At 38.3% G+C, this 18,856-nt stretch overlaps 1 protein-coding gene across 3 annotated transcripts in view; it reads left to right on the forward strand.

Moving 5' to 3' along the window:
- The window catches only part of ADK (adenosine kinase), a 296,805-nt gene extending 281,097 nt beyond the window's left edge, over positions 1–15,708 (forward strand). For all 3 annotated transcript variants that reach the window (XM_010567786.1, XM_010567787.1, XM_010567788.1), the window contains one exon: positions 14,530–15,708. In XM_010567786.1, coding sequence (XP_010566088.1) covers positions 14,530–14,654 — 125 coding nt within the window. In that variant the 3' untranslated portion in view covers positions 14,655–15,708. The remainder of the gene's footprint in view (positions 1–14,529) is intronic.
- The last annotated feature ends 3,148 nt before the right edge of the window (positions 15,709–18,856 follow it).

Genomic DNA, 18,856 nt, shown 5'->3' on the forward strand with positions numbered 1-18,856 from the left:
AAAATGCACTCAGTGTTGTAATACACTCTTCTGGAAATGTAGTTCCTTTATTCAAACAGCAGAGAACAAGACTCCCATGGCAAAGCTTCCCATACTTCTCTGGGACTGGTATATTAACATGACTGAACAGTGGTTTTGTTGGAGCAAATATCTTGGCTGAGGGGAACGTGGGATATAATGAGAACTAACCCCATCAAGCAGGATTTATTTTACATTAGGAGGTCAAGTTTGTTAGACTCGATCATATTTTGAAAGGTCTTTCATGGAGGCACTCTCTTCCAGAGGTATAACTCGCAGATTGTAAGGAAATTCCTTCTCAATCATTATGCCAACTTGGCAAATCACTCCTCATGTGTTTCTCCATGTGAAAGTGGAAAATAAGAAATCTGTTGGGGTTTTTTTTTCTAGATCCTATCTAAGTAGTGAAGGTCTTGAAACCTTAAAGTCATTAAAAAGTTTAAAGACACAAAGTTTCTGGGCACTTGTAAGTCTGTGAGTTGATTCACGAGTTCAGCATTTCTGAACACGAAGCTGCTGGCCTCCAAGGAGAACTAGCTCAGTCCAACAGCTAGCAACAAGAAATAAACTGCATTCTTTAGCTGAAATGTGTTTTTATTAAGTTAGCACCAGGAATACCTCTGAATTTCTTGCCTCTTACTGCAGGCATCAAGTCATCTGCCACTCAGGCTGGTGCAATGCATGAATAAGAAACTGGCTTTTAAAGTTACTGTAGGTATCTTTATGCTAAAAACACTTCTCTAGACAACACCAACAGAGTTCTGCTTTTACTGCTTTCCAGCAGCACTGCTATGTTTTAGAAGTTAAAGCAGTAATTATTTACTTTGTAGCATCTCAGCACCTCTTGTGGATTTCGGGGGTACCACAGATTTTCGGTTATAAATCCCTGAAATACCCATAAATTAAAGTTGCAATTCCATCTCTGGCTTCTGATGACATTGACAAATCACCTGAGCTTTGCTGACATGGCTTATGTCACAAGAGTCCTCTTAATGGAATTACAGCCTTTGTTTGTAGAGTTTGGGGAACATTCTATTACTCATTAAATTAACATTTATTTATTACTAGTCAGCCCCAGTTTGAACCTTTGCAATAATGATAATCAAAGCATATTTAATGGCAATAAATAGATTGAAATATGGACAGTTTTACCATCTTATGCTTTCCTTTATGCCATCCTGCTCTCTTTAGCCAGAGTATGTCTGCCTTCTGTTTGGACTCCCCTTTGTCATCGCCACCGTAACTAATGAAAACAATAAGCATCTTTTCTGATAGTTACTGCCATTGTTCCCTGCTAAATCTCTCTCCTAGAATCTGTCTACTCAGTGGAACTGGGTAGAGAGTTCATAATAAATGAATAGGAGAAGGTGTAAAATCAATGTTTCTCCAGGTTCTGTCAATATAAATATATTGACTTAGTAATCTACTATGATTTAGTCACATACTGCATGAAAAGTACTGGAGTATGGAATGTAACTACAAATCATTTTAAAGTAGCGTGATGAAGCAGTGACAGAATGATCACAGCAAGTGTATATTTCTTATCACCATGCTATAAAGATGTTATATTATTCTCAAGGAAAAGAATTCAGATAGAAGGAGCTCTTCATGGAGCATTGTGCGGTGCCAAATACAAGCCGATAGCAATTTGCCTCTGTCGGTATCAAAGCTGAGGTGAACGGCTCAAACCACCTGTCAATTTAAAAATTGCATTGCCAGCTTCCATGTACCAAGAAATCTCATAAAGCTGCTAGCTATAGTTTGAAAGCTACATTCAGAATGTTTTTGGTGCACATGCTTACAGAATAAGTTCTCTCTCTCTCTCTCTCGTGAAACTTAGCATGAATCTTCTTATGAGATGACCAACTACTGTCTCAGCTATCAGAGAGCTACTCTGATAGAAGACATGGACAGCAACAAAAGAATTGTCATCCTTTATATGTGTCCTTGCATAGTGTGCCTCATGGCATCCTTATCTTTTCTTTAGAGACCACAGGGCTTAGTGGAGATACTTCCCTCCTTTTGTTTCTGTTTCTGTTGCCAAACTGGCTCAATAAAGCCGTTCCCTCATCCTTAATATAGAGGTTAATTCTAAACATTATTTTTCCATCTTAATCTAAATGCCTCTACAAATTAGATAACGACCTTGGACTCCTAAGAGTTTGCCTAAGGTTCATCACATCTTCAAATTTTAGCCTGCTTTCATGAGGTAAATGCAAATTATTTTCTATAGAGTGACATCCAGCTTTGATTTCAGAGCTAAGTAATATTTGGTGCACTTCTACATTATTGAAATGTTAAAATATTATCCTTAATGTGAAACATTCTTTAAATATATTATACATACATGTATGTTTCTAAAAACACAGCACAAGAAATATAAATATAGGTTTGCAAAGAACCCATAGTGCAAAGAATAATTACTCATCATTACTCCTCCATTATTAAAAGTTTGGTTCAGAAACCTTTTTTAAAAAAGGTCTGGTTCTGTTTTCCGAACGCACTAGTATAACTTTGGAATACCTTGACTGAAGCCAGTGGATTTAAACAAGTATACTATTGATAAAAATGGAAACAGAATTGAATCCAGTATAATAATTCTTATGCTGTTGTTCTGCAGAATCTGTCATTTATGGAAGGAATCCAAGAATTTTTAAAATAAAAGATGATCTAGGTGGGATTTAACATGATCTGAGTTGGCCCTGCTTTAAGCCAGGGACTGGAGCAAGTGACCTTCAGAGGTCCCTTCCAACCTAAATTGTGTTATGGTCCTGTGAGTTCTAATCCTATAGGAATTAGGTTCACAGGTGCCATTTCCTGCTCCTCCGGAAATCCAGCCTCAGCCATCTTCAGAGGGCAGTGTTGGTGGCTAAAGAGTAGAAGCTGACTGAATTAAAAAATGAAGCTTATACAATGGGAATTCCATCTTCGCACAATACATCTGATACAGTTCAAAGGTAGACTGTATTCATGACTTTGTCTAAGTCCCTTATGTAATTCATGTGAAGGAATTGTGTGGGTGGAGGCATGTACACATGTGAGAAATGAAATAAGTTCTTATGGATAGTTGGTATATGGCTACACCAGGAGTGCTAAATGTGCCAAAAAGATCTGATAATGCCTTCAGCAGAGACAGATGATTTGAATGGTTTGTCAGAATACTAAATTATGAGTGAGCTTGTGACTATATTAAAAAGAAATTTCCTTAATGGATTTATAAGGCTCTTTAAGATTGTAGAAGAATCTGTTTTCACTAAAAACATCGCAGAGAAATTAAATATTCCTCTTATTTGTTGTATTTTCGTCTCTGTACGAATCTCTGTTGTAAGAGCTGCCCTCCTTCCAGTACTCGCCACCCCTAAAACTTTCTAGATTTGTTGAAATAGGAGTTGAAGGAACTAGGAATGGTTCTTTACCGAACAGCAGGAGTGTGATATCAGAAGCTACTTAATCCGCTTACAGTGGTCTTTAATTTGTATAAGGTTTTTATAATTGTTCAAGATACCTTGGGAAGTTGTCATCATTTTTTTTTCTGATATCAATCACATATGCATGTGCATGTAACTTGTTATGCCTGATTTTTGCTACAAAATTTAACTTCATGAGCGAAGAGACAAGGGGATACTGCTTTGAATTGTTTTGTCTTTTCTTTGAAGTAAAGATAAATGTTATAACAGAAATCAGCACTCCCTTAGTCTTAATTTATACAACATGGGTGGCTAATTGCCTCTGAGCAATCCTGTTGTTACTGAGATCATGGCTGATGAGATACAAAGCTTTGAAATAAAAATACCTTCTTAATGTCATCAGCATTTGACTGACAGCCTGTTTTGCCCATCTTTAATACTCCTGTTTGATAAACAGCATACATAAGTATAATAGCTGAGCTGCAGATAGGGCATCAATCTTTGCTTGCTAGGGGATAACCTGTCAACATGTTCATGACTTACCGCCCATGTGTTCTGATGGCATTTGTAACTCTCTCAGATAAACATCACATCTAAACCTAGGCTATTAGATGGCCACATTATCTCTGTAACCGACCTTCTACAAACTAGAAAATTACCAGATTATGTGTTCCTAGTTGGTTTTTCAGCTAGAGGCACATCATTATTCTGATCAATAGTGTAGCCAGTCACTAGTAATTTCAACATTAGTACTGGCACAATTTAGAAATTTGCCACAGTTTAAATTGCAGCTACTTAAACAAAACCATAAAAATAGATATCACTCAGGAAAAATATGGAATAATCCTGTTTTCTTTTTAATTCCCTTCTTCACTTTTTACCAATTTCCATTCAAAATTATTTCTTTGGAAATAATAAGCTCTTCTGTGCTGGCATTATACTTAAAACTGGTAGCAAGTATTGTCCAAGTATAATTTAATTGTGACCCAATCTGGTTTAATTGTTTTGTCTTATTTGCTACCCTCCTCTTGGTTTCTAACTGTTCATCTTAATTTTATTACATATGTGGTTTTTATCAAAATAGAGTAACTTGAATATGGTAGTTCGCATTTGCACCTATGCAATTTAAAGGCAATCCAGAAAAATGCATAGTAGAATTAATGTAAGGCAAAACATTAGTATACTTGCTGTCATTTTTTAGATAACATGTAGACGTGAGAGATCCATCACCAGGATGGATCAGTGTATGGAGTTAAAAACCCTTGGAAGTTTCTAATTAGACTGAAGCAAGACCTGATCCTTCTAGCGGCTGTGTCTCTTTTCCTGTCTGTGACACCATCAGTGTGAAGGGAGCCTCAGTACACAGCAAGAGGATTAATATTTTGCAAAATTGGGTTTTAAAAGGCCTCATTTACCTCACCATAAATTCAGTGACATTCTGGACAGGCTTTGTGAGAAATAAACGTTGAATAGGTTGCGTACTTTTTAAAAAACAAACCCACTGTGTTAAAAATAGATTTTCAAAACCAATTATAAAGTTCCAATTTTTGCTGTAATAGCTATGGGACAATTACAAATTGACTTAACGCCTCAAAGCAAATCATCACCGTTCAAAATACTTTGTCATGCCTACTATCCCTATCTTCATAACATTTCATTTTATGTTAATGTGTCATGTGTTAGAAAATCACGTAATGATAAAGAAAATGTTCATGTGGAAGGTTAGAAATTACTTTAATGAGTTATTATTACCTTGCTCGCAGACTGTTGGTAATATTTTTGTGTTATTTTAATGTATTCTGAGTAGAGACAGAGGCACTAGTCAGATTGCATCATCAAGAACATTCCCCTGGGAATCAGGGCAGGATATAGGCCCCTAAGAAATGATACATCAGATTAAGCTGATGCTATATTTGCAGGACATACAACACACAATGAAATATAAAAATACACTGAAATATGTTATCTACTTCACGTCTAATATGACTTGGTGTGGTGTTATGGAGATTGACACAATGACCGTAAAGGTACTTCTCAGGCTGTGGGATTAGCTAGCAGGATCCTCACTCACTTGCAGCTGCCTCTGTTATATAATAGGATGGTGACATCTCCCATAATTTGTTCAATTCCGCCACACTGAAATGGGCTTGTGCTTGAAGTGGGAAGATGGCAAGGTTGCAATAAAAAAAGAAATAAAAGAAAAAACATGGTCGCAGTTGAAAGCAGTGGTAGTAGCAGTGCTTGTAGGTTGGTTTGACACTGATCTCCGACTCTACTTAAAGGGACATTACTGTTACTGGTGATCAGTAAATTATTAGTATCAATCCAGGACTGTAACAGATATTTAAAGAGGCAAAAGATATTAAATGCCACTGTATTAAAATAGGAGCATTATGAATAAAATGCCAGGGTAGGCTATTTCAGCCCACAAAAGTCAAGAAATTCATAGGCTGTCTAGCTACCGTATTCCCACTGCATTGAGTGTTGCTTTTTGATTCTCTTTGCATACTGCTGTTTTGATTGTGTGGAAGTATACCTGCAAAAAAAACCTTATTGAAAGATGGTCGGTCCGCAAACACAACTTCAAATCTCCTAGCTTTTGTGCATGTGAATCTCAACTATGAAGTTACATTCACATAGCCTTTTTTGTACTTGAAAATGTTAAAAACTGAATAGAGGATAGTACATAGTATTCCATTTTGTTATGCTTAGAATTTCATTATTTCTACATTAAATTAGTGGAATTCTCTTCCTCTTATCCCAAGCAGTAGGTGTAGTAATCAGCACCATTTAATGTCAATACAACAGATCTGTTTTGAGGCTCAGAAAATTTCCTCAGGTACCAACAACAGAAAGCTTATTTCATTCTGCTGTCTCAAAAATGGCTAAGGAGAATTTTAGCTTTTGAAGAACACTTCTAGAAAACCTTCTAGGCAATGTTTTTAGGAAAAACAAAGAGAAACATCAACCTGGAAAGTATTTTTTTTCAGATAGTTAGAGAAGATGCTTTCAATGAAAATACCTGTATTTGGTTTGGCATATACAGTGCCTTGAATATTCGTTGTAAGCTTGGAGGGTGGTTTTTTTTAATCAAATGTTTCCCCCTGATCCTGGCTGTTGGAGACAAGCCCAAAGCCACCAGATTCTCATCCTAAAGGGAATTTTCCAAAGTTCATCATGTGGACTTAAAAACACAAAATAGGACCAAACCATCAGAAGTTATAACCTTGTTATCAGTTTCCTCCATCACATCTTTCTTGGAGCATATTGTAGTTTGCAGTGATTCTTTTCTTGAACAATAAGATGTGCTGGGGAGTTTAACAGAGGTGATATGCAACAGGCTATAAATAGAGTCCACTGCAGATGATTAATGTGGAGGGTGTCACAGTATAAAATAATTAAGCCTCTACTCCAGCTTTGGGCTGTTCCCTCTTCAAAGGATGGACAGTACTCAGTCAAGGCATAGACCAGCATAGGCCAGTGATACGAAAACTCCCATCAATCTCAGTAGGCTTCAAATCAGGATTTAAGTTTTCTCCATCCATTGCACAGCCTTCAGGACCAAACCACTATAGAGTTGCAACCACTGTTCCTACTTGCACAAAGGCATCAAAGAAACAAGTCTGCTAATTTTCCTTAGAGAGAGTCTCTGATGACCTCAAGCATCTGTACAGAACTTGGGAAGTACGATGACACCTTATTCTATAAGCTGCAGTGAGCTGGCCCAGTAGGTCCAAACAGTGGTAATCATATATGCAATGCAATAAAATTATTCAGCCTTGAGTAACTAATTCCTAATGGAATAACAGGAATATAGTGGAGTTTTATTTCTTTTTTTTTATTGTCACATTTTTGCAGGAATCTTTCATTAACTTTTTCCACAGGTAATGGTTTAAAGCATTAGAGTCTGAACTCTTTTTTGCTTTGTGTATTCAATACCTCCTCTCCATTCCAGGAAAAGGCTGCTAAACAGAAAACACTCCTTTCTCTTATTCATAGTTGTCTAGTAAATGCAAAGTTGTATTATTTGCATGTGTCCATAAATGACTGTATAACCTCAGGCTAAGGAAGACATACACCCATCTGAGTGATCCTTACAGAAATTCGATGCATTCACAAAATGTGTCCGTAAATATAAAGAAAACAAGAGGGATAGGGACAGCAATACCAATACTCACTGCTTTTCTTGAAGACGTGCTTGGTTTAGTATTCATGCTGGTGATTAGAAAATAAAAAGTTTGTGTAAGAGGGTTGTACATAGACAGTGAAATGCATTTAGCATGTGACCATTTGATAAATAAAGTAAATATAGACTTCCGAAACATTTTATTCATGATCTCATGGTTTTGTCATTCTCTGGAAGTAAAAATATTGACATTTACCAGACTGTTTGTTCCAGCTTTCTGATCTCCTGCAGTTTATTTTTATAACAACCTCATCGATGAGCCTCTTACTCAGCTCTCTAGGTTTAACTGAGTTGAGTCGATTTGTTACCACAGCTTCAAGGAGCTGTTACAGAACAAGCGAGACATCCTAATAAAGCTGTAAATGTGTTTACTCAAACATGGTATTGATTTTACTTGGAGAGGGAGAAGGCAGTGCTTAGCATGGTGTCAGGGAGGATGAATTTAACTGCAGTTTTTTCATTGTCATCTGTCATGGTTGTGAAACACTAAGTGAAGCCACAAGAGGATAATTAGAATTGCCAGAAATTTAGCCCCTAAAATCAGTTAACCACTTGAGATTTTTGTAGTTTAATTAGTTTTTATTGAAACTTTCCTCCAGTGGTATAGTCAGGAAGGGTTTTCTAATGTTCTTTTCAGTGAGAGTGAGATTTCGAGGTTGCCACTTGTTAGATATACATCTTAAATGACTGTTTTTCTGAAAGGGTTGGTAACCTTTTTTCTCTCACTTGTAATTAGGCTGGCACTACAGTTCTGTAGAAGCACAGAGCCATTTCATTTTAAAAGAGAGGGAAAAACACTTGTTTGTACACATATACATTTGTAGATGATAACATATATGTGCATGTGTGGAATAATGCACACATTTTCTCTATATATTTTGAGAGAGAAAGTGCTAAGGTGTGTGAAGGTTGAAAGAAGTATAGTGTATTTGAAGATGCTTATATTTAATTTGCCTTATATACTGTAAGTCTAATGTGTCAGACCACAGTGCCAAAATACATGAAAACAGAAGCCAAATCCCACCCTTAATCAAAAACGTTTCCATTTAGAATAGCCAGCATTCAGTTTGATAGCAACGGGCAGGGCCTCTGGCTTACCACAGTTCTTGGCTGTAATACCCACCATCTGCCACAAAATTAAAAAAGGAGAAACCTCAGCATGTTGACGTACGGTCGTTCAGCGACTATATTGCAGAATCATCTGATGCCAACATCTTTTGCAAAATCTAGGTTGGCTGGCTGGCTCTTGGCACCAGCATTGTTAACCACCTGATTACAAGTGACCAGACTGGTGCTACCACAACATTAACCCACTCCAACAGTGCTAAAAGACATCCAAAAAAGCCTCAGTCATATCAGCTACAAGGCTTTAAATTGCTAGGGTAATGTTTCTTGAAAACTGCATCTTCCCACACTGCTGGCCTGGAAAGCCAGTGGGATCACATAAAAATAGATGAGCGTTTGAGCAACTGTGATAAATGCTGTATATGAACGAGAGTGTGAAAAGGTGCTTGCAACTGTCCCCCATGGTGGAATAACACCATTTTAAAAAAGGCAGTTCACAAATTAAGCTGTAGAAACTTTAAATACAAAAAGAGGAGGCAGTTCAGCTGTTCATGATCCTTTCTGTGGCTGGGACAATTTTGCTGGTGAATGGCCTGGCTAGCGTGGATTATATTAGGTGCTTCAGGGTTCAGCTGGAAGAGGAGGATTGTCTGGGAACATCACATAGCAAAAAGGTTTTGAGGGGCTCTGACTCAGGGTCAGCTTGTAATTGTTTATAATTAATGCATTTGATAATTGCTTTTTTCTGCTTTTCTCTCTTGCATTTAAAATAGTACATTAATTTTGCCTTGGGCTTTTTATAAAGGTTGGAAGTGTGAGAGAAACTGCAGAAAGACGAGTAGTGGGGGAGCTGGGTGTCGGAGGCTATAAACGGATTTCCAGCCAGCATTAGTAATTAACAGTCATTAAAATTAATTGTCAAGTGTACAATTTGAAATGAAACATTTGGCTTCACTATGAGCTGTTTTTAAGTGTTGTTAAACCATTACTGAAGCAGACCAGAACTGTTTTTAAATCTCTGCTATTAGACTCCCACATTCCTATCCAACTGCACTAGCGCTAGGTGTTCATTCAGAACTACCACTGATAATCTGGAAACAAAACTTTCAAAGAAATTACTGATTTCAGTTAAATTGCCTCTGAAATGTCTATTTTGCTGGGCACAAGAAAATGAACTTGGTTCTCCTTTAATGTTTTTTAAGTGCTACTCAGCTCTTAGAAGTAACAAAGTAAAGACAACTTTTGTGTCAGTCAGTGGACAGTCTTGCTGGTCTTTTCAGACTTACATTGACATTTGGTTGGACTCGATGATCTTGAAGGTCTTTTCCAACCTAAGTGATTCTATGATTCTATGATCCCCAGGGAGATTTGAGCTGATTTTAGTGAGGGCTTTGGTTTGGGTCTGGATTTTGAGGCTCAAGGACCACTTGTGGCACTTGGCTTACAGAACTTATCATTTAGCGGTGAGCACAAAAAGGAAAAAAGCAACTTGACTTTTCCATCCCTCATTCTGTTTGCAGACCTAGCAATTATAAACATTGTCTTTGAGCGTATGTAGTAAGGAGGCTGGAGATAATAAAGATTAATGCTCAGTTATTTCAGGCACACTTTTCAGAGCAAAGTGATGTCAGAGACACTTTACTGAGCAGAAAAGAAATAATTATGGGCCAAAAATAGCTATTGGTGTCTTATAATCACTTCTATCATCTGGAAATGCAAATACGTTTTGTACCACTCTAAGGTTTAAAGCCGCTTTTGAAGCAAAGTTGTCTTTGCTTTCTAGGAAGATGCTGAATAAGTGGGATGAACTGGACACAGTTCCAAACAAGTTCTTATCCTGACTAGGTACAACGTCGTTACTTGGCTGTCCATGCCTGTGAGGGACAAAATGCATCCCAGTCTACTCTGAAAGCTTACCGAGATGGCTAATTACAGTAAGGTGGCCTACTAGATATCCTGCAGCTGCCATTTCTCTTACTCCACCAACAATAAATGCTTTGGATGTCAGGGCAGGAGGCAGACAAGTAGGAAAGCCTTGAGTTTGGTTCTCGCCTTTGTCTTCTAGTGTTAAGAGAGTGGTACACAATGAATGTAACACCATCCACAGCTTCAGCAGTGTAGAAATGCTAGTGCAGAATAGCTGCAATTAGAAGATGGTAGACAGTATTGCCTGAAGTTGTTTTGGTGAAATATTTGAAGTGAGGTTGCCTTGTGTGGCCAAAATGTACTACTGCTTTCGGTGCTCCATTCCAGTGATAGTCAGGAACCAGTTCAGGCCATGGCAGAAGTTAAAATAGTTGCTGAGCTACTTTAGTATGTGCCAGGATGATCTAGTTCTGTGATCCCAGGCCCATGATACAGGATCAGAGTTCAGTCCTGGCTTTTCTGTCTGTGAAATTGTAGGAGGAGTGTGAAGTCTGAAGCCATGTTCACTTATCTTCTTGCATTTCCAGTCATGGTCACTTGAAAAAGATTACAGCCTTCAACTGCTTATCATCTTCCCTCCACCGCCTTGCTCGCTGGTAGAGCTGTTTGAGTACTCACTAACCCACTTCAGTTTAAATCAGCTGGGTTAGCAAAGATCTACTATTCAACAGCTTACTCTTTAAACTAATCTGGCTCATTTTGACAGTGTATCAGGTTATTCAAGCAGCAAAGAAGAATGGTGAAAAACAGATGGGGCAGTAACTTCTTCAGCTGGAACTCCAAGATTTGAGTCCATGCCTTGAGCGTATGAATCATGGGGTTTGCATCACAGTACCTTATACACTGGAGAAGGCAAACTCTGAATTATATTCTGACCATGTTGCTTTTTACTGCATTAACTAAAAAGAACATTCTGCAGCACAGCAGCCAACCTGATAGAGGTCTTTGTTTCTCTGCTCAAACAACAGTGCTTTCTGGTGTTCCCTTGGGGTCTGCTTTGCCAACTGCCTAGTCTTAGTACGCGATGTAGTTCTGTATTTGTGATATGTGTGTTTGTATTGTCATTCGATGTGGTATTGTGTCAGATACTGCTATTTCTATTTCATCTATGAGACACATACCTTTTAAGAGAAACTCAACAGACAAGAGAATGGTTTGAGGGCAAACTCCCCACTGCAGTTTCTACATACCTCATATCTGACAGCTGTACTTAATGTCATTTCTCCACCACTCTGAAATCACACAGATCTCTCATTTCTATCACCAATTAGAACAGGATGTTTTTTCACCTGATTCTGCTTTCACTTAGATCAGAATAAATTAAGTAGCTTCACTGAAGACAAAAGATACATACTAGCTTGAAACTACAGTGAGCCTGGGAGGTGATGACAGTGTCTCTCAGTCTAGTTGGTATTGAAAAATAATTCAGTTTTATGGTCCTTTGCTCCTTGGATTTTCTCATCTTCATTTATGTTTGATGCCTTGATCATAAACATAGAAGACAGTTGTTCTTTTTTGTATAAATCCCTCTCTGAATTCATGCTCTGCACAAAACCTAGCCTCGTGTTTGCCTTTGGAGGCCTGCCCAGTGCATCTTCGATACTTACTGAGTCAGAAATGGACTGTCTTAACAGCCTCGTTTTACATACAGTTACAACTTGCTTTCAAGTTTTAACCACCCAGAAGCACACTGGCAAGCTCCTGCCTCCCAGGCAGTTTGAATTTAATGATTGACATTCTCCACATATCCAAGAAAGTTTCTCCGAAGAATGCATGTTAATTTAATGGAGAGCAGACCATTTTCATCTCGTTATTCAGAAATGGTCTGATTTCTGCCAGGCATGCTGTTTGAATTTCTCAACTGTTACGCAACTATTACAGCTGGACCGCCCTGCCTCAGTTGTGTTGTCTGTCATCCTCTGACTGCCATCGGTGATAGCACTCACAGCACAATTTCTTCCTGTTTCAGATTCTCATCTTTGTATACTGAAAACTCCTGTCTTCTCCACTTGTGCTTAACTTTTGTTGGTGAAGCAGTCATTTTTTCCTAGCTAGTGTCAGTCAATATCTGTGAAATTCCAGCTAACATGTAGTTCTATAGAAAAGTATTGATGTCAGAGATATACGAGTTTTCTACTCGTTGTCAACTAAAATGCCTACTTTTTATGGCCTCCCTATTCCAGTGAAAAGGACTTGATTTATAGATTTAGTAGTTTCAAACTCTTCCACCATTCAGTGCAGTTTAGAGAAAACTATATATCAACTAGGCTTCTTTTCACTATCAGTCATGACCAAGAAGCCAAGATAGATCTTGGTAATTCATGAAAATGGGGTCTTTTGCTCACCAGTATTATCCTTCTTTAATCTAACCTTATTTTTCATGTTTTACATGATTTTTAATCTTCAAGGAGCAGACATTATTGCAAAGGATAAAATACTTTTATCATCTTCTAAAAAATATGCTCTAATGTGCCACAGAAGGAAATACTTAGAAAAGGAGCACAGGTTAAATGAGAGCATCACAATATGATGTAGAGTCTTTGTTTCAATAGTAACCAAGCTGAACAGAGAAAGTGTATTTGAAAGCCAGCTAGCAAAACATATAATCTTTGAATCAAAATTTCTAATATGTCAGAAATTGGTACCTAAGAGCTACATAGTACTTATGAGAGACATGGTTTCAAGACTAGATTTGTACTGTCAAGGCCCAAGGCCTGTCAGAGCATGACACAGGAACTTGAAATGGTGGATGAAAGCTTTAAAAAGAACATGTTTCAGCTTGCTAGAATTCTGATTTTCCTGGGCAAGTCTCACTTTCCTTCTGTGATTGGATGAGGAAGAGAGATACATCTGAAACATTAAAAACAGGATAAAAGTGAATAAAATATTACCTCTAGAATGACAGAGTGGAGTTTTAAATTATAAGATACTAAGTTTACTTTTCACATCTTGAAAACCTCTTCCAAATTTAAAATACATGTTTCACCTCTGCCATAAGTTCTGTCATGCTTTCGATCACAATAGTTTCAGCCAAGACAAAATGTTTCAGAAATGAAGGACTCATTTCTGATGCCACCAAAATTTCTGATGCCACTTGTACTTAACTTTTTCAAGTACCTATGAATAATCTCCTTTTTAGGACTCTCTGCTTATATTCATTTAAAGAGGTGCTCTGGTTTTCAAAACACTCAGGTCCCAGTGATTTCTGGTTTTCTAAGCCATGCATGCTAGGGCTTTGTTAGCTAAAGCAGTTAACCAAGTGCCCTGATTCTGAGAGCTGCTTGGTTCTCCATACAGTTTGCTGTTTACGTAGGTGTCTACACATGCTAAGAGGTACCCTCTGTTTCCAAAGTCTTAGGTTAAATTTCCTGTAATCAAGGGCAACAGATGTCATCTACCTTTCCTCATCAGGTAAAAATATCTCACCTGCTTTTCATTGTGAACACCTGTAACTGTAAATATAGATAAAGTTTAATTGTTATATGCCTTTCTTTTTTTGAGAAAAGCTTGCAGAGGTACAGTTGTGTGGGGCTGTAGCTGTAGCCAGTATAAACGAAAGGAGCTCTCCTCAGCAGGGAAAACTGCTGCTTTGTTTTTAAAATGGTATTTGAGGAATCGGGGGTTCTCTCTGGAAAAGAGAGCAAGAACTCTGGTAAAATCATTTTGAGGGCACTAATAGAGATCAGTCTTGATAACATTTAATTTACCTGAAGCTACCAAATGGAGACTTCAGGTAGAAATAACAGCAGCAGCACTCCAACTCAGCAGGTCACTCAAGCGCAATACTTAATTTAAACTAGCCGGGCTACCTGTGTACATACAATTGGGCCAGTATTTCAGTGCTTTGCCCTGTGACAAACTGATACACTCAGAAAAAGTAGTCTAACCATTTTCTTCCATCTCTTTCTCTCCCACTTTGTTCCGCAGGCTTTCTCTCGCAGCTCGTCTATGACCGGCCAGTGACTGAGTGCATCCGGGCTGGACATTATGCAGCCAGTGTAATTATCAAGCGTTCAGGTTGCACCTTCCCAGAGAAGCCTGACTTCCACTGATACTGGTGAATTGGAGGGATCAAGAGTAACTCCCATGTTGCCATGGGATTGCTGCCTAAATTTTTCCTCCTTCCCTTTCCTCCCCTTTCCAATTACCTGCATCAACGCTTCTGTACTTCTGCTCATTGTATTCTAAACAAAATATATATTTCTATGGTGTTTTCCTTTTCATACCACTACACTGTCTCAGTAGTCTTACCTTTTGGAACCAGTGCTAAGTGAAGCTTATTCTCTCATCCATCAGGAAAAATTGTTCTATTTACACAGTTTATATGGAAGTCCCATGTAAATGACACTGCTGATTAACACCATTATAATACTTCTGTTGAATTATCTACTTTGTATCCAGCTCTGGCCAAATCCTACTCAACTTACGTGAAATCAACAGACCTGACTTTATTTGTCACTTAACGTTATAAACCAGGAATTGTTCTTTCTATATACTGGAGTCACACTAGTGTAAAGAGCAGTGTAAATGTCCCAAGAATTTCCTTACATACTTGAGTGTACAAGATCTGGCCATCACATCCAGCCCAGCTTCCATGAAAGTGAATAGCTATGTTGTCAGTAATTCAAGGACCTGATCCAAAGCTGATGTCATGCATTCAGTCGTCTTGCACTGATGGCAGTAGCTTTGGGTCTGGCACTATGTGAGAGCAGGGTCTGGCCACTCTACGTACAGTCACATTCATCTGTCAGGTGAGCTGGCAGATAGGTACTTTCAGTGATTTCAGGGCAGATGCATGAGTTGATGATGATCATAAACATACAGATAGAGCCTATCTCCTCCATGTGAGCTTTCTAGAGGCTGTATTTAATTAAGGTACACATAGTGAAAATGAGGTACAGAAATATTTATGCAGGATATATTGACAGGATATGCCAAACAGAATCTCTGAAACGCACATTTTTAAACTTTTAATTTACTTTGGATAACTAAGCAATATGGTGGATTTTGTTTGTATTTACAGTATTCGAAGAGGTGATCTGACACTGCATTCATTACTTTGCTATGTAATTTGATACTGATAAATAAAAAATTGTCATACAGTAACTCCCAGTTTTGTATTGGTATGTGTCCAGCTTTCCTCCACATATCATACTGAAATGGGAACAGGAAATGGGTGCTTAACACACAGTACATGCTAGATCTCAGCATTTTCTATGTGACTTTCAGTGTGCAGGTGGGTGTTCAAGGGTGATCTCAGCAGTAAGGAAGGGAAGGAACAACAGTTTGGCATTTATACCACAGGAGAGATGAAAAATTAATGGCTAGGGTTCATCAAAGAATGTTAAGTCAGTGCGGGCTTTGCACTTTACTGCATTGCATGGAACAAGGGATGCACAGAGATTGAACGTTGTTATTACAGTTTGTGTATTGCAAAGAGCAAGGGGAAAGATCAAGGATATGACCCCGATTCCTTTGTTTGGCCCAGTATCCAGTCTGATACATTGGACAACAGGCTCTGTCATCTTAGGGGTCAACTGGTGGGATCCCTGCAAGTACATCCAGGAGCTTCATACCAGCCACTTCTGAAAATCCTCATCAGGCCATGGAATTCCACTGTCGCAAACACAGGTCACCACATCGTAAGTACCATCAGTTCTTCAAGGACTCAGGCTCACAGTTTCTGTCTGAAAAAGGTTGCATGTACAGGCCTTGTCTATGTGTGGACCTACTCATGAACAGCTTTGTGCAGATATGAATTGTCTGGTTTCTTCATAGTGCTACTCTCAAAAGAGTTTTGGACTTTACATTTCTCATGTTCTAACACAGGAGGGAGGAACAGGAATTAATATACTGGAGTGAAAATGGAACTGCAAACAAAACTGAAAGAAGCTACAGTGTGCATGGTCTTCAGGCTTTATGGGTTGATCAGAAGAATGTTATTTTTTACATCTCATGGTTAATTATTAATTGATGTTTCCATGCAATATATTTTAATCAAGGGAAGCTGACAGGCCGAGGAAGGATGTGTTGCAATCCCTGCTTTAATGTATAGTCACATATGCCACACCATGCTTACTGCATGAATTTGGCTGTCAGTAAGGAAAAACCCAATGGTCTAGTAGTTAAATTTACTACCCTTTGCTCTGCATCTGTCACAGTTTCCATTCCTTTTGAAACAACTTTATCAATGTCCTGGCCAGATAATTATGGCCCATTTAAAACAGAATATAAATATGTAAACATTCTTTACTGTATCAATGAAACTACAAGACAGCATAACTACTGTAAAGGAAGGGAGGATATGTAAAGGAAGGTAGTCATAACATAGCGGGGGTTCGTTCCTTCTTTCGTTCTTTCTTTCTCTAGGCTATTCCTTGTTTTCAATTCAAGCTGGAAGAAAGTCAAGTCAGAGGTTCCGTTCTGAGCTTCTCCGCTGACGTGCTTGGTGAGCTTGGGCTCCTGACATTTGGCTCTGAGTGTCAGTTACAAAGCATAATTTGAAGCCGGTGTGAGCAGCTAAGGAAAAAACTACTACCTAATTCATGGAAGGGCATCAGAGTCTGACCTGCTCTATTTAGCCATTCATTATTTCTCCAATATCTGTCAATGGATATTCTTGCATGATATATAGCTACTTAGAAATGTATTGCCAAATCATGCTAAATAATTTCAATTTGTGCTGTCAAATTGCCTGACGATTTCATTCTGGATTATTTTCAGGATCTGTATTTCTTTCCTGCTTCTCACTGCTGAAGGGGTTTTTTATCTATATGATGGATAATGGTGCCATCCTTAATATTCTCTCTCACAAATATTCTTCCTCTCTCTTTGGTCCTCTACCAGCTTATTCCACACAGAAGCACATTACAAAACTGGGCTTCCTGAAAAACATCATTGAAAGAGTTGTCTGCCAGTGACATGTGACACTGTCTCAAATCCCAGATGGGATAACTGAAGTGAGTCTGTCACTGAACTTGAGCCATCATTCAAACCCAGAGTTCTTACCTGGGTTACTTTCAGGAAAACAAATATTGGAAATCCATTTCCCACTAGCCACCAGCCAAAGCATATCACCGTCACTCAGATAAAACTCTTCCCTTTTGCTGGAAATAAGACTGCATAACCTGTGCCCAGCATCCTGCATTTTGGGCTTGTTTTAGTACCACCTAAGTGGGTAGCAATACTGCTGAGATGAGCAGGCAAGGAAATAGGCCTGGTATTCAGAAAGCCACATGCTAAATAGCTGAGAAGAATTAAGAGCTGGGAATCGGGAAATAAAGGTTGTGTTTCCATTTCTTCAGCTGATCCACTTTGTTACTTTGGACAGATCACTTTCCTCTCTCAATCTCTTTCTCTCTGTAAAGAAGATAGTAAGCTCAATTAGATGGTAAACTCAAGAGATGAAGGTGATAAGAATTCACGTAGGGCAGTATCAGCCACATCTCTGCCTGTACTCCTTGCTGGTCTTTTGATTATTTGAATTCTCCCTTTTGTACATGAACTAATTTAAAGCTATTTGTTTACCCTTAAAAAATAGTGCTAGCTGTTACTACTTGTTTGAGGGTTAAGGAAGGGAAGGCAAGGGAGGGGAAAGGAAAGAAAAAAGGTTTACTTATAAAGTGAAGTAAAATATGCTACATGAAAATGACAATAGAAATGCACACTGTTTGAAGATGACAAGTCTGGGAACAATCTTTAATTTAAAGGGTCTTATCCACAGTTTTCATAAAGAAATGTTAATTAAAAGTGTGATGACATGTTTGGGATTTAAAGGAAATCATTCTGCAAAGGATTTATAGCAATCACAGCTCTAGAGCATTAGGATTACAGATCCTTGTGCTGTTCCTTTTCAGCGATCATGTGATTGGCCTGCTGTTAAATATAGCTCCCATTTAGTGAATTGAGACAAGCATGGGAAAGGTAGGGATAGTTTCCCTTTAACCAGCGGGATTTCAGAGGTGTTGGAGATTACACAATTCATTAGTTTTTACATAAGATCAAAGGGAGAGAGGAAGTCTTAATTTGGGCACCAACTGCTACTGTCTGAAAGTCTTGCAGATTAAATGAGAAGTGAACATGTGCAGTGCTAACTGCTTGTATTAGAGCATGAGCCTATTGTTTTATATCTCACTAACTCATTGTTCTCTTCCTGGAGATAATTCTCACACTTAAGACCTTCGGAGATAGTTATGTCTACTGTGAATAGTTCAGCAACCAACTGGCTCATAGGTTATTGCCTAAGCATCTTTCC

The sequence above is a fragment of the Haliaeetus leucocephalus genome, unplaced genomic scaffold (genome assembly GCF_000737465.1).
Source record: "Haliaeetus leucocephalus isolate CR32 unplaced genomic scaffold, Haliaeetus_leucocephalus-4.0 Scaffold229, whole genome shotgun sequence".
Taxonomy (NCBI): domain Eukaryota; kingdom Metazoa; phylum Chordata; class Aves; order Accipitriformes; family Accipitridae; genus Haliaeetus; species Haliaeetus leucocephalus.